The 14,178-nt window shown below is 44.3% G+C and overlaps 1 protein-coding gene across 1 annotated transcript in view; it reads right to left on the reverse strand.

The window, feature by feature from the left end:
* Positions 1–13,700, reverse strand: part of LOC146189337 (uncharacterized) — a 54,688-nt gene extending 40,988 nt beyond the window's left edge. Inside the window, exons 1-2 of the mRNA XM_084605241.1 lie at positions 13,559–13,700; positions 12,858–12,953 (exon numbers count right to left, since the gene is read on the reverse strand). Coding sequence (XP_084461367.1) covers positions 12,858–12,953; positions 13,559–13,700 — 238 coding nt within the window. The remainder of the gene's footprint in view (positions 1–12,857; positions 12,954–13,558) is intronic.
* Between the last annotated feature and the right edge of the window lie 478 nt (positions 13,701–14,178).

The following is a 14,178-nucleotide window of genomic DNA, read 5'->3' on the forward strand; positions in this document are numbered from 1 at the left end:
ACCTGTGTATTTATTATATATACGAGATACCTAGCAGTGCTTCAATCAGCGACCTATGATTTTTTTCTTGTATCTGGGTGTTGGAACCACATAAAGCTATCGCAGTAGCTGTGCCACAGTTAGGATTATACGTATTACCATTTAAAACGTCATTATTCTGTGCCACATTTACTCGAGAAAATGAAATAATAATAATAATAATAATAATAATAATAATAATAATAATAATAATAATAATAATAATAATAATAATAATAATAATAATAATAATAATAATAATAATAATAATAATAATAATAATAATAATAATAATAATAATTGGTTCACAGGAAGGGAAAAGCGCAGTACCGGTCACACTTCTTTCTGTGGACACCTGAACCGCTCCAGATTTGGTTACAGTGCCCCCTTTGCTTGAGGTCATTTTATTTTGGGCATGGAGTGTCCGATTTAGTTCAAATATGTTGCACATGGATTCTGCAGTGTCATCCAGTTCTGTATTTGAGCGTCTATTTGTCCGGAATAAAAATGAATGATGACCTAGAAAGGAGAAGCAGGAAGGTAGGCCCGAAAGGGTTAATATGCAGAAGGCTAAGGTAACGTTGAACAGCGTGAGAAAGGAACAGCAGATCTCAATAGGTAGCGAAGCGCTAGTAATGGTAGGAGCATATGTCTAATTAGGACAGGTAGTAACCGTATATCCCGAGCCCGAAAGAGAAATATCCAGGAGTATAAGATTGGGGGGTGGAGCGCATTTGGAAGCTAGTCGCAGATTAGCCGATTACCAGAATGGCTCAAGAAGAAAATGGATAACAGCTGTAACCAGTCACCTAACTGGTTTAAATATGGGGGCTAACTAATAGGGTTTCATTTAAGCTGAGGGCAACGCCGAGAGCTATGGGACAGAAGTGGTAGCTGTAATGTTGAGATATGAAGTGTACAGAAGGGGTGAGAGCGAAAACTCGAGCTTTGGACATTATAGTCGAGACAAACAAGAAGAAATGGGCAAGGGCAGGACATGTAGTGCGAAGAGACGATAAGAGAGAAGAGAGTTGGGGTGGCCCTAACACCAGCAGTCATCCGAAAGTGGCCACAATTTCGGTATTTATATCCACACCCTGGGTGCCCCATCTGCAAGTCTAGAAATGTAGAAGCTGACATCCATCACCTACTGTGGGATTGTCCCGCGTTGAAGGCAACGCGGATCCGGCACCTGGTGGCAGCTTGCCTCTCCCCCCATAATCCGCAGTCATATGCTGTTTGGACACTGGGACCGCATCATCGTTCACTCCTCGCTTTCATTGCATCAGCCAACCTTTTTTCATTTATTTGACCACACCCTTCATCCATCATAACATTCCTTTTATGCCCTGAGGCAATAAACTTCGCAAAAAAAAAAAGCAGATAACTGATGGTCGGCAAGGGTAACCAACTCTACCCCAGGAAAATGAACGCTTAACAGGGGCGGCAGAAAATTAGATTTGAGGATAAGTTTAAGACAATCGCACGCGCCAAGTGGATGCAGGTGGTACAGGACTGTATAAATTGAAGGAAAATGGGAGCGGCCTTCGCCCTGGAGTCTGTATAGTCCGGCTGAGGATCATGATGATGATTGCGGACTAACGGCGGGTAATACTTGACGGCAGTATCTTCTAATTTCTTGTTTAAATGTTACTTTCTTTTGTCATGTTAAATTAGAATAGCCGTCTTTGTTTACTGTCAAAAGAGATAAATTAATGGCGGCGCAATGTTTTCTACCTCAATACAATACATAAATCAGGGCCGCAAACGGCTTCCGCATCACTAAGGCCGCCACCCTGTCAGTGGCGGCGAAGAAGTAGCAAACATGGAATGTGAGGTTACATCTTATTGCGTGTTTTATGCATTTTATGATCATGCAATGAAAAGAGGCGACGCCTCGTGTCATGTTGTCCTGATAATTTAAAATGCAATCGTTGACATATACGCTTTCTCAGACAATGACGCATGTCATGCGTTCGAATTATGTATTTTTTAAGCTTGAGGATCTGATTATCACACGCAACATAGCGGGAAAAAATGCATATGTTGAAAAAAAATATTGACAATTTTGCATTCCGTCGTTAAAAGCCAAAGATGCTTCCACAGAATTCTCTTTGCTAGCGGATGGGTAGCAAGCCGTAAAGAATTTTAGAATATCGTGAAACGGCCGAGGTAGGCGTAGCAATGCCTTATGATAAAGAAAATTCCCATCATGCTCCACGGTTAGTCGAATGTCCTGGGTCAATAAAAAGCTATCCGGTACAAGAATACACGCTACATTTACACAGGGGGAGCGATGGACAGCTCACATGCCGATGCCGAATTTCACAGGAAGGCATTCTTATATCTCCTTGCTATTTTCTGAAAATCCGCGGTTCCTAACTATGAGGTAAACGCCCTAACAAAAAAAAATATTTTGATCAGATACTAAAAGCGAACATGTGCTGATTTCCTCCACATTTGTAGTACGTGGAAAAACTGCTCATGAAGTGGAATGCGTGGGGTACACGACATGGACAACAATGGGGGTCGCTGTAGAAAGCCAGATATATTAATAGGAGGATGCTATATAGCTGAAATTATTAGGCCTTTGCAGGTCTACGCAATGGTTTTAATCACCAGCCTGAGCCGGCATTGTAGTAAACTTATGGAGGTTGTAGATACGTAAAAAAGGTACATCTGTAACATCAGTTTGTGCCTTCTCAGTATTTCCCCAAGGCACCCTAAATGCAAATCCTGGATTTCAAAGGCATTGCACAGATGACGCTGAAGAACCGAGTTACTGAGCAGATTTCGAGGGTAGCCTACAAATGACATTAAAGCAAATATATATGCTATAACTTGCCTAAGTTGCTATTCGTTAAGTGAACAAATTATTTTCTGCTTCTACGCATTCGAGAATAAAATGAATTCCGAAAGATGTTTGGAAGGATGTGATATTCAAATTTCACGACAGAGTGACAGTTTCATCGCCAAGTTTAAATATATTCCAGCGGAGGGCGAAAGCGGCTGAGGCGAATATTTATTCAATCTTTCGCTTTTCTTTTTACTTAGAGGCACGAAATTCTGCGAACACCCCCATGAATAATCGGCGCCCTACAGCGGAAACGGAAAACTTCATTATTTGCAGAAATGCATTTCAAGCGATGTTGTGAGATAAAAACCTTTCAAAACGTTGTTAATTTGATGCCCTGCCAAATTGCAACGTTCTCTTGCAACTAATGCAAGTTTGACGACTTGCCAGACCGCTCACAGCACGATAAACTGACCGCCCACAGTTGCAGACGACCATGCATCACCGGCGCTGTCGCCAGCAGACGCTCCGGGGGTGGAGGCGGCCGCGGTGTCGCTAGCTGAGCTGTCGTCTGTTGCAATGCGCGAATCTCGTCCGGTCTATATTGTCGTATGGCGTTTGTCAACGGCTTTTTAAATGTAATTCTGTCTAGGAAGTATCACTGAAGTGAGAGTATTATCAAGCTTATTTACCCTATGCGGCAGCATATCAGACTGTAAGCAAAACTGCGCGATTCGCTACACCTTGCAGCTTGCCTTTTGGCGGCGTCTGGATTCATAACACAGATTATTCGGGGAGTTTTTATAGTAGACTGCCTCCGTAACGACGCACCATACTTTATCACACACTTCTTCAAAGCGCGGGTCAACGGCCACCACTTTTGATGCTCTGCGAAATGAGAAAAATGCTCCGGTAAGTTGTGTTTACATGTATTTCTACGGGTCGCCCTCCCAACCCGCACCCCCACATAATTCGCGGTATTTTAAAAATAGTTCGCCTCGGCAATGAGATTTCATATTTTGACGATCTGTTGTAGGATGTTCATAGCTGCTTCGCACCGAATAACGAGATCACAGGTGCCCCGTGAAATGAGAAAACTGCTTTGAAATATTTCGATTCCATGTATTCCTATGGACGTTAACCCTATTTTTCACCCCCAGTCGGCTGCGGCGCCGCGAGCGCCCCCTTTGTTTGTAAACACGGTGTTGGTCTATAGTTTCAGCTTTTTTATGCCATAGGGGACAAATGTCACCACTAAAGTGCGATGAGACGAAAGCCTCTATTGCGCGGTGGTCTGAAGCCCTCCGCTACGGCACCTCTTTCTCTGTTTACACCCGCCTTTGCGATGACGTCAACATATAAAGCTATCCACCACGCATGCCGGGGGCGGGGAAGAGGACGCCCATTTCCGATTAAAGAAAAGTTGTGCAACCAACCAACCCGCTTTAACCGAGTCGCATGAACGTGCCTGCGTGGCCTAGGGATAACGTGAATGCAAGGGTTTTGGCAGGCTGATTGTGATAACCACCCTACCATATGCAAGAAGAAGACCGAGTTGGCACCTCCTGCCAAATGTAATGTCAGGAAGCCCAACGTCCAGTTCGTGCCCGGCCATGTTAGCTGCCAGCTACCGCCTCCCACGACTTCTTCTTATTCTTCCAATAATTCTTATTCTTCTTCTGAATGGTTCAAGGTGCGATCCCGGCGTAGAGGCGATATGGCTGAAGTAGTGTAGCTCTTGCTACAAACCTTCACACGTTTACCTAGCGGAAATCGCTGCACGTTCTTCGTTTTCCTCGGATGAGAGAGACGCTCCTGTCACGTAGAAAGGAGAACTGCGTCATTTATGCTGACATTATAGTGGACCCCTGTCAAGAGGCCTCATAATTATGTAGGTGGTAGTGGTGGTAAACCATTTATTGTGGGAACCAGGGTACATTATAAGGATTGAGGTGGTTCCTGATCCCGGCTGGTATCTGTCAGGCCGTGCCTGGCAGCGACCGCTTCAGCCCAGTCAACCAGCATCTTTTGTGCTACTGGATCCGAGCTGGAGACCGCAATCTCCCAACCCTCTTTGTCCGTGAGGCCCCATTGGGACGGTGGCTTGATATCTTCGCATAGAAACATTATTTCATTGAGAGTGGCTCTAGGTGCGCCACATAGAGAGCATTTGGGGTCGTACCATCCCGGGTGTGCCAAGGCCAACCAAGCTGGGGAGGGAAAAATTTTTACTTGCAGCTGTCGCCAGATTATTTGATGGGGTTTTGAGAGAGAGGTATGAAGTGGGGAATATAAGAGTCGTTGTTCTCGGTAGTAAAGTGTTATGTCATGATAGGTGAGAAGTCTGTCCCGTTTGCTTCCCCTGTCTTCGGTATGCCCAGCTACGTTGACGTGCGCTCGAGCAGTTGAGTGGGTTGCCTCGTTACCGGGGTTGCCTGCATGGCCTGGTACCCAGACGATGTGAATGGGTCGAGGAGCTGTGGAGCCAGAGGTTATGCTTTTATGGGCGACTGGATGTATTTTCACTCTTGCAAAATTTTGAATGGCCGTTTTAGATTAGCTGAAAATGAGCGTGGCAGTGGAAGAGGAGATGGCTAACGCCATGGCTGCCTCTTCGGATGCTGTCGACGTCTGTGCTTTGACAGAGGCAGAAACTATGTGAATGAAGTTATAGGAAATCACACTGATGACAAGTGCCATGGGGTGACTGTATTCGGCAGCATTTACGTAGGCCGCTTCGGTGTCAGTCGCGTGTGCTTTGTGTAACGCCTTGGCTCGAGATTCTCGTCGTGCCTTGAGGTGAGCAGGGTGCATATTTTTAGGTAGGGGTGTTACGGTAAGGTTGTTGCGGATGTGTTGGGGGACTAGGGAGCTGTTTTCAATGGGTGGACCAATTGGTTTGAGTTTTAGCGCTGCGAGAATGAACCTGCCCATCTCTGTGGAGGAATGTCTGTTGATCAAGGCAGTACAATGAGCTTCCACTAGTTCTTGGATTGTGTTGTGTACTCTCATGTTTAGGAGGCGCGTGGTAGGAGTATGTTTCGGGAGGTGAAGTGCTGTTTACTAAGCCTGACGAATGCGTGCGTCCACATTCTCCGTTTCTGCCTTTGTAAGATAGAGAGAGATACGGGAGTAAATAGACCATTCAGCTGATGACGAATGCCTCTACAAGGCGTCGGAGATCGTGCTCTCGCATGCCTCTGTGCCCGTTTGCTATTTGCTTGATTAGTCTGATAGCTTGATGGGTGGTGATGTTCAGTTTCCGGATAGTTTCCGTGCTGAGTCCATTGTCTTTCAGGAACATTCCCAGAACTCGAAGTTTGCTGACCTCGGGCAGTTGCAGCCCATCTATGGTGATGTGTATGGAGGCATATTTTTGCTTGGTAAGGCGACAGTTTGGGTGGTAACGACCGCCCGAAGGATATATAAGCTAGGATTGGATAGAAAAGTGGAAGTAGTTCATTGGTAGCACTGGAGGCACTGTCGCGAGTTGACCGCCGCGCAAACAACTCCAATGTGTTCTTAAAAAATTGCTGCATGATAGTGCCGTCAACCTGAAAGACGTTTTGAAGGCAACTTAGACATGGCCGAATGCATGCTGTACGGGCACGAATCCCGATGCGAAGGTGTAATCTTTGTCGTGGATGTTGATGGATGTGACATCAGGCCACGCGGACAGGCTCTTTCAATAAGGACTTTATGTCATATTTGAAAATTAGGATTCCGACACTTAACGCTTCTTTTTTTGACGCTGCAATGTCGCATATGGTATGCATATACATATGTCGCATATGGTTTATTGTCGACGTCGCTTAACTTTTTGCCTCCAAATTACAGCTTTAATTTAAAGTACACCACTAATGACAGTGATATGGCAATGAAACCAGTCTTATTACCCAAAATCATTTTACAAATTATAGCGCGCCGCGATGTTAGTAAAGACAAAATGTACACTAGAACTACTGTTCTTCATTGTGGTCTCGAACAGCGAATGCTGTCATTCCTGTTGCGGACTTCACGCGGTCAGAGCCCAGTAAAGCTTTAGGTTCGATGTTTTTGGATGGCAGGATAATGGAGCAAGTCAGTAAGTTGGTGGAACAACTTGATAAACAACCGGAGAACTTTCTACAGAATATAGCAAAAAGTGGTAAAAGTGTTAGGACACAGGAAAACTAACTATGGTCGGCTGCGCCGACCGCTTAACACAGCGACAAGGGACTCTGCGTCCCCGCAGTTGAACTGGCGCCTCTTGCACCAGCTCCAAAGCAACCGCTACTCCCAGCGCGCGGCCCTATCGCAGGGAGTAGCTGCAGAAAGACTCGGAAACAGTCCCGCGCTCCATATATGGATCTAAAGTGCGCCCCTTTCCACACATTAAAATAGTCGGAAGGGAGGAAAGTGGAAGTGAAACAAGAGAGGGAGATAGAGGTGCCATAGTGGAAGGCTACGATCCACCGCACTATAATGGTTTTCGCCGCATCGCACTTTAGTGGTCCAAAGTGCCCTCTAGAACTTTTATAGCCTCCGGCCACTCCCACTCAGGCGACGGGACAGCGGTAGATCGTCCTAATGATGGCCCGCGTCGAGGGAAAGGAGAGCTTCTCCCGTATTTAGTAGCAAAGGGAAACGTTTGGTGGGGAGCGGCCGAAGAGCTTTCGTTTTGTACCTAATGGTCCCCTTTTAAGAACTGAGAGTCCGAAAAGAGACCATGTGTGACAGTTCGCACTACGGCACACCGCCGAGACATTTCCTCACAACCAAGCATACCAAAAATACAAACGACAACACGCCGAACCTTACAAGCCCCTTCTCTGCATAGCCTGTTGAGAATAAAATGAGCAGTAGCGGCAAACATTTTATATTGATGTTTTCTCTTTACTAGTTTCACCGCACTTACTGTAGCCCAGATCTTTCTGGGCCTGCTATCTCAAATAAAATTAAAGCAACTTAAATATATTCTCAGCGACACTACTTTTACATACCGGTTTTTCTCCTTTGCCTAAAGATATTTGTGTGACATCAGCTTAGTCCTTTATAATGCACAAAAAAAAGCCGCCTTAAAACTCCCAATATCAGTATGGGTTGAAGAACCCAGGTCGAAGACCCTAAGCCATGGTGTTTCTCATTCCTTAGAGTGTCGTTGGGGTGTCCATTTGGATACAGTGTCGTTGGTGTGCCCATAAATAAAGTCAAATCAATTTTGTGGAGATAGACGCTATACGTCGATTGTTTAGTAAGCACAGTCTCAGGGAAGGCAGTGGAACAGTACCTATGCTGCCTTTTCCTTCTGCATTTCTTCATTCCTTTATGGATTTGAGGCGTCATATGAACATATTCAGTGTATAAAGCAAAGCGGTCTCTGAGTTCAAGAATCACATCCATTTTCTGCGCCACCATGTTGTAACATGTAACATCAATAAACGCACGTTCCCTGAAAATATTTGCACATGCTTCTTTCTGTCCTCCATGACACCAACATGTTGCATTGGCTATATTGTAGCACGCTTTTTCTTTCGCTGCAGCTAAGAGTAATAAATTTTTCAACACGTGAGGTACCAGGGGTCAATGCCTTTCCCTTGAAGGCAACAACCTGTCTATACGCACGAACTAGACTTTCCTTTATCCTCCCCCACCTAGAAGGTAAGCTTGTCAGGACGCACACCTAAAGGCGTGAATGACTAGAGTCCTCAGCTACGTTACGCCCTGCTACCTCGGAAGATAAGATGATACGCTTTTTTTTCACTAGTCAGTGCGTGGTAGAGGCTGTGCTTTTACTAACCTGGAATGCTTCTTACACCGCGGTCCACAATATTGCATTCAAAGTGATCGGTTACGTATGGATGTCCTGCATGTCTCCGCCATAGTTTACAGCATTCGAAGTCGTCCACATGTTTAAGTCAGTGAGAGCCAGAGTAGTATGAACATACGGAATGACTCTGCTAATATTTTTACTACATGTTGAAGTCTCGTGGCTTGCTGCGCACGGTTTCAGATGCCGGAGGTGGCTCTTTGATTTTTTTATAAAAAAAAATCAAAGAGCCACCTCCGGCATCTGAAGTGGCGAAGCTAATATTTTGCACCAGAGCAGCAATGACACATCTGGAACTGTCCTCCAGAGAAACAGCTATCCGAGCTCAGTGTCAAACAACGCCTGCTTTTTAATTACAGGAGACAGATCAAAGCGAAACACAATTGGTATCTTGATTAAATAAAATTGTCCCCAGTTGATCTTTACTTCAAATAAGAGATTTGATTCAACAGGGTTTGAAAACTTTCATAGCAATAAGGAATTCATACAAAGCACTAAGCAAGTATTGTATCAGATGTTACAGCACGTGTAGGAAATTACCACACATTTAGAGCAAAACAGGCAGAAAAACAAGGCTCCTTTACTTAATGCGCACAATTAGCAGCACTAAAGGTGTTACATCGAAACGACATTGGTAACCATTTTGACGCATACGACCTTGTCCTCTCGTGGCTGCTTATGTAATATTACACTTAATGTGCAGTGCATTCCTGAAGATTTTCACAGGCTTTGGATGACCTCGATATCTAATAAAACTGCTGCCTATTAGACCTTTGTAGAAAAAAGAGCACGAGACACGCCGACAAGCTTACAACAAGTCTTCAGTTTGCGTAGTATTTTAGCCGCCTCTAAATGCTTTAAACTTTATAAAAAATGAAAAGTGATCGATTCCTAAGAAGCGTAATGCCGATTTGGATTTTTAATCAATAAATTGATTACTAGCGATCATTATGACGTCAGTAAAAGAAGACTGGAGTGCAGGCACAATTTAAATACTGTCAACATGGGTTCATTTGGGTAAACACCAAATCACAAATATTATTCTGATCAGTTTTGTTCCTTTACATCCTAGTAACTAAGTAAAACCTGTTTAATCGCCTTAGCTTATAAACGATGATCTAACATTTCAAAATTTACGCAGGTGTCAGTATCTATTACCAATCAGAAGAGACCACACTGATATGTGAAATATTCGCGTTCTTGAAACATATCCACCTTTTATTCTTCGTTCGAATTGTGCCAAAACAGTGTATTTTTTTTATAACTGTCTCGAAGGTAATGTACATGGGCTGCCAATTCTTTATTGAAGATATTTTGATATTCACTGCGCGGCTTGACACGCATAATCATTTTTCTTGCAGACAAAGAACAATCAGACGAGCAGTCGGGTAAGCGGAGAAAAACTAACCACAGTGATGGAGACGGTTATGTTATCATCGAAGCTTCATTTTATCCTATGCCGCTTCACAAACTCTGAATAGTTATAGTCCACTAAGCATAAGAGGTGTTGGGCGCGTGTGTGTGCTAAGATCTAGGTCTACGAAATTCTTGAAAACACAATAAAAATATGGACAGGTAGTTTATAAACTTTTACTAAAACAACTTTGTGATACTAATGTCATTCTGCCAAGAACCTTAAATTCTGGGACTGATGACTAGCTATCACAATTTTTCGCATGGTATTTAATAAAAAATTTGATAAGATAAGCTAGAGCAATGAGTTTGCTTTTAAAAAAGCATTCATAAAAATCAAACGGATTGTAGAACGTTCTTGTCTATGTAGCGTCGCCCGACTCAATGGAGAGATGGGTATACCTGCACCTGGATGCTTTTGTTGTCAGCATCAAAGCGTGAGACTGGCGAATCGTATTACAAACATATAAAATTCGGGATACTGTTTTCTCTCTTTCAAGAGCAGGGCTGTGAATACAAGAACGTCCAAAGAGCGTTATCCTTGAACTCGCTTGCAATAGAAGCCTGAAGCACCAGGGTTTTATAAACCGCGTTCATGGCACCTCAATGGGAAATTTATATTTGCATTCATGCAGATGTCACCCAGCATATAGTTTTCAATGTTTCTTCAGCAAATTCTTTATGAGACAGTGGCTGCAGCTACAATTCGCATACGGGAGGGACTGCTAAAATCTAAATCCTGCTGATATACGTCTTTAGCAATACTAATAAATAGGTATGCATAAAAAGCGAATACTCGCATAGAATCCGTGTGATTCATAAGACTCCTCAGCACTGAACTGCCACATTTCGGTATCCAGAGCCCGGTAATCAATGAATATTGCATATAATCTTGCGTTTGTGTACCGGCACGCTTATAAACCGTGCGCAGCAAGCCACGAGACTTCAACATGTAGTAAAAATATTAGCAGAGTCATTCCGTATGTTCATACTACTCTGGCTCTCACTGACTTAAACATGTGGACGACTTCGAATGCTGTAAACTATGGCGGAGACATGCAGGACATCCATACGTAACCGATCACTTTGAATGCAATATTGTGGACCGCGGTGTAAGAAGTATTCCAGGTTAGTAAAAGCACAGCCTCTACCACGCACTGACTAGTGAAAAAAAAGCGTATCATCTTATCTTCCGAGGTAGCAGGGTGTAACGTAGCTGAGGACTCTAGTCATTCACGCTTTTAGGTGTGCGTCCTGACAAGCTTACCTTCTAGGTGGGGGAGGATAAAGGAAAGTCTAGTTCGTGCGTATAGACAGGTTGTTGCCTTCAAGGGAAAGGCATTGACCCCTGGTACCTCACGTGTTGAAAAATTTATTACTCTTAGCTGCAGCGAAAGAAAAAGCGTGCTACAATATAGCCAATGCAACATGTTGGTGTCATGGAGGACAGAAAGAAGCATGTGCAAATATTTTGCGGGAACGTGCATTTATTGATGTTACATGTTACAACATGGTGGCGCAGAAAATGGATGTGATTCTTGAACTCAGAGACCGCTTTGCTTTATACACTGAATATGTTCATATGACGCCTCAAATCCATAAAGGAATGAAGAAATGCAGAAGGAAAAGGCAGCATAGGTACTGTTCCACTGCCTTCCCTGAGACTGTGCTTACTAAACAATCGACATATAGCGTCTATCTCCACAAAATTGATTTGACTTTATTTATGGGCACACCAACGACACTGTATCCAAATGGACACCCCAACGACACTCTAAGGAATGAGAAACACCATGGCTTAGGGTCTTCGACCTGGGTTCTTCAACCCATACTGATATTGGGAGTTTTAAGGCGGCTTTTTTTTGTGCATTATAAAGGACTAAGCTGATGTCACACAAATATCTTTAGGCAAAGGAGAAAAACCGGTATGTAAAAGTAGTGTCGCTGAGAATATATTTAAGTTGCTTTAATTTTATTTGAAATAGCAGGCCCAGAAAGATCTGGGCCACAGTAAGTGCGGTGAAACTAGTAAAGAGAAAACATCAATATAAAATGTTTGCCGCTACTGCTCATTTTATTCTCAACAGGCTATGCAGAGAAGGGGCTTGTAAGGTTCGGCGTGTTGTCGTTTGTATTTTTGGTATGCTTGGTTGTGAGGAAATGTCTCGGCGGTGTGCCGTAGTGCGAACTGTCACACATGGTCTCTTTTCGGACTCTCAGTTCTTAAAAGGGGACCATTAGGTACAAAACGAAGCTCTTCGGCCGCTCCCCACCAAACGTTTCCCTTTGCTACTAAATACGGGAGAAGCTCTCCTTTCCCTCGACGCGGGCCATCATTAGGACGATCTACCGCTGTCCCGTCGCCTGAGTGGGAGTGGCCGGAGGCTATAAAAGTTCTAGAGGGCACTTTGGACCACTAAAGTGCGATGCGGCGAAAACCATTATAGTGCGGTGGATCGTAGCCTTCCACTATGGCACCTCTATCTCCCTCTCTTGTTTCAATTCCACTTTCCTTCCTTCCGACTATTTTAATGTGTGGAAAGGGGCGCACTTTAGATCCATATATGGAGCGCGGGACTGTTTCTGAGTCTTTCTGCAGCTACTCCCTGCGATAGGGCACGCGCGCTGGGAGTAGCGGTTGCTTTGGAGCTGGTGCAAGAGGCGCCAGTTCAACTGCGGGGACGCAGAGTCCCTTGTCGCTGTGTTAAGCGGTCGGCGCAGCCGACCATAGTTAGTTTTCCTGTGTCCTAACACTTTTACCACTTTTTGCTATATTCTGTAGAAAGTTCTCCGGTTGTTTATCAAGTTGTTCCACCAACTTACTGACTTGCTCCATTATCCTGCCATCCAAAAACATCGAACCTAAAGCTTTACTGGGCTCTGACCGCGTGAAGTCCGCAACAGGAATGACAGCATTCGCTGTTCGAGACCACAATGAAGAACAGTAGTTCTAGTGTACATTTTGTCTTTACTAACATCGCGGCGCGCTATAATTTGTAAAATGATTTTGGGTAATAAGACTGGTTTCATTGCCATATCACTGTCATTAGTGGTGTACTTTAAATTAAAGCTGTAATTTGGAGGCAAAAAGTTAAGCGACGTCGACAATAAACCATATGCGACATATGTATATGCATACCATATGCGACATTGCAGCGTCAAAAAAAGAAGCGTTAAGTGTCGGAATCCTAATTTTCAAATATGACATAAAGTCCTTATTGAAAGAGCCTGTCCGCGTGGCCTGATGTCACATCCATCAACATCCACGACAAAGATTACACCTTCGCATCGGGATTCGTGCCCGTACAGCATGCATTCGGCCATGTCTAAGTTGCCTTCAAAACGTCTTTCAGGTTGACGGCACTATCATGCAGCAATTTTTTAAGAACACATTGGAGTTGTTTGCGCGGCGGTCAACTCGCGACAGTGCTTCCAGTGCTACCAATGAACTACTTCCACTTTTCTATCCAATCCTAGCTTATATATCCTTCGGGCGGTCGTTACCACCCAAACTGTCGCCTTACCAAGCAAAAATATGCCTCCATACACATCACCATAGATGGGCTGCAACTGCCCGAGGTCAGCAAACTTCGAGTTCTGGGAATGTTCCTGAAAGACAATGGACTCAGCACGGAAACTATCCGGAAACTGAACATCACCACCCATCAAGCTATCAGACTAATCAAGCAAATAGCAAACGGGCACAGAGGCATGCGAGAGCACGATCTCCGACGCCTTGTAGAGGCATTCGTCATCAGCTGAATGGTCTATTTACTCCCGTATCTCTCTCTATCTTACAAAGGCAGAAACGGAGAATGTGGACGCACGCATTCGTCAGGCTTACAAAACAGCACTTCACCTCCCGAAACATACTCCTACCACGCGCCTCCTAAACATGAGAGTACACAACACAATCCAAGAACTAGTGGAAGCTCATTGTACTGCCTTGATCAACAGACATTCCTCCACAGAGATGGGCAGGTTCATTCTCGCAGCGCTAAAACTCAAACCAATTGGTCCACCCATTGAAAACAGCTCCCTAGTCCCCCAACACATCCGCAACAACCTTACCGTAACACCCCTACCTAAAAATATGCACCCTGCTCACCTCAAGGCACGACGAGAATCTCGAGCCAAGGCGTTA

Source organism: Amblyomma maculatum, chromosome 5, assembly GCF_055883805.1.
Source record: "Amblyomma maculatum isolate TAMU_Amacu chromosome 5, ASM5588380v1, whole genome shotgun sequence".
Taxonomy (NCBI): Eukaryota; Metazoa; Arthropoda; class Arachnida; order Ixodida; family Ixodidae; genus Amblyomma; species Amblyomma maculatum.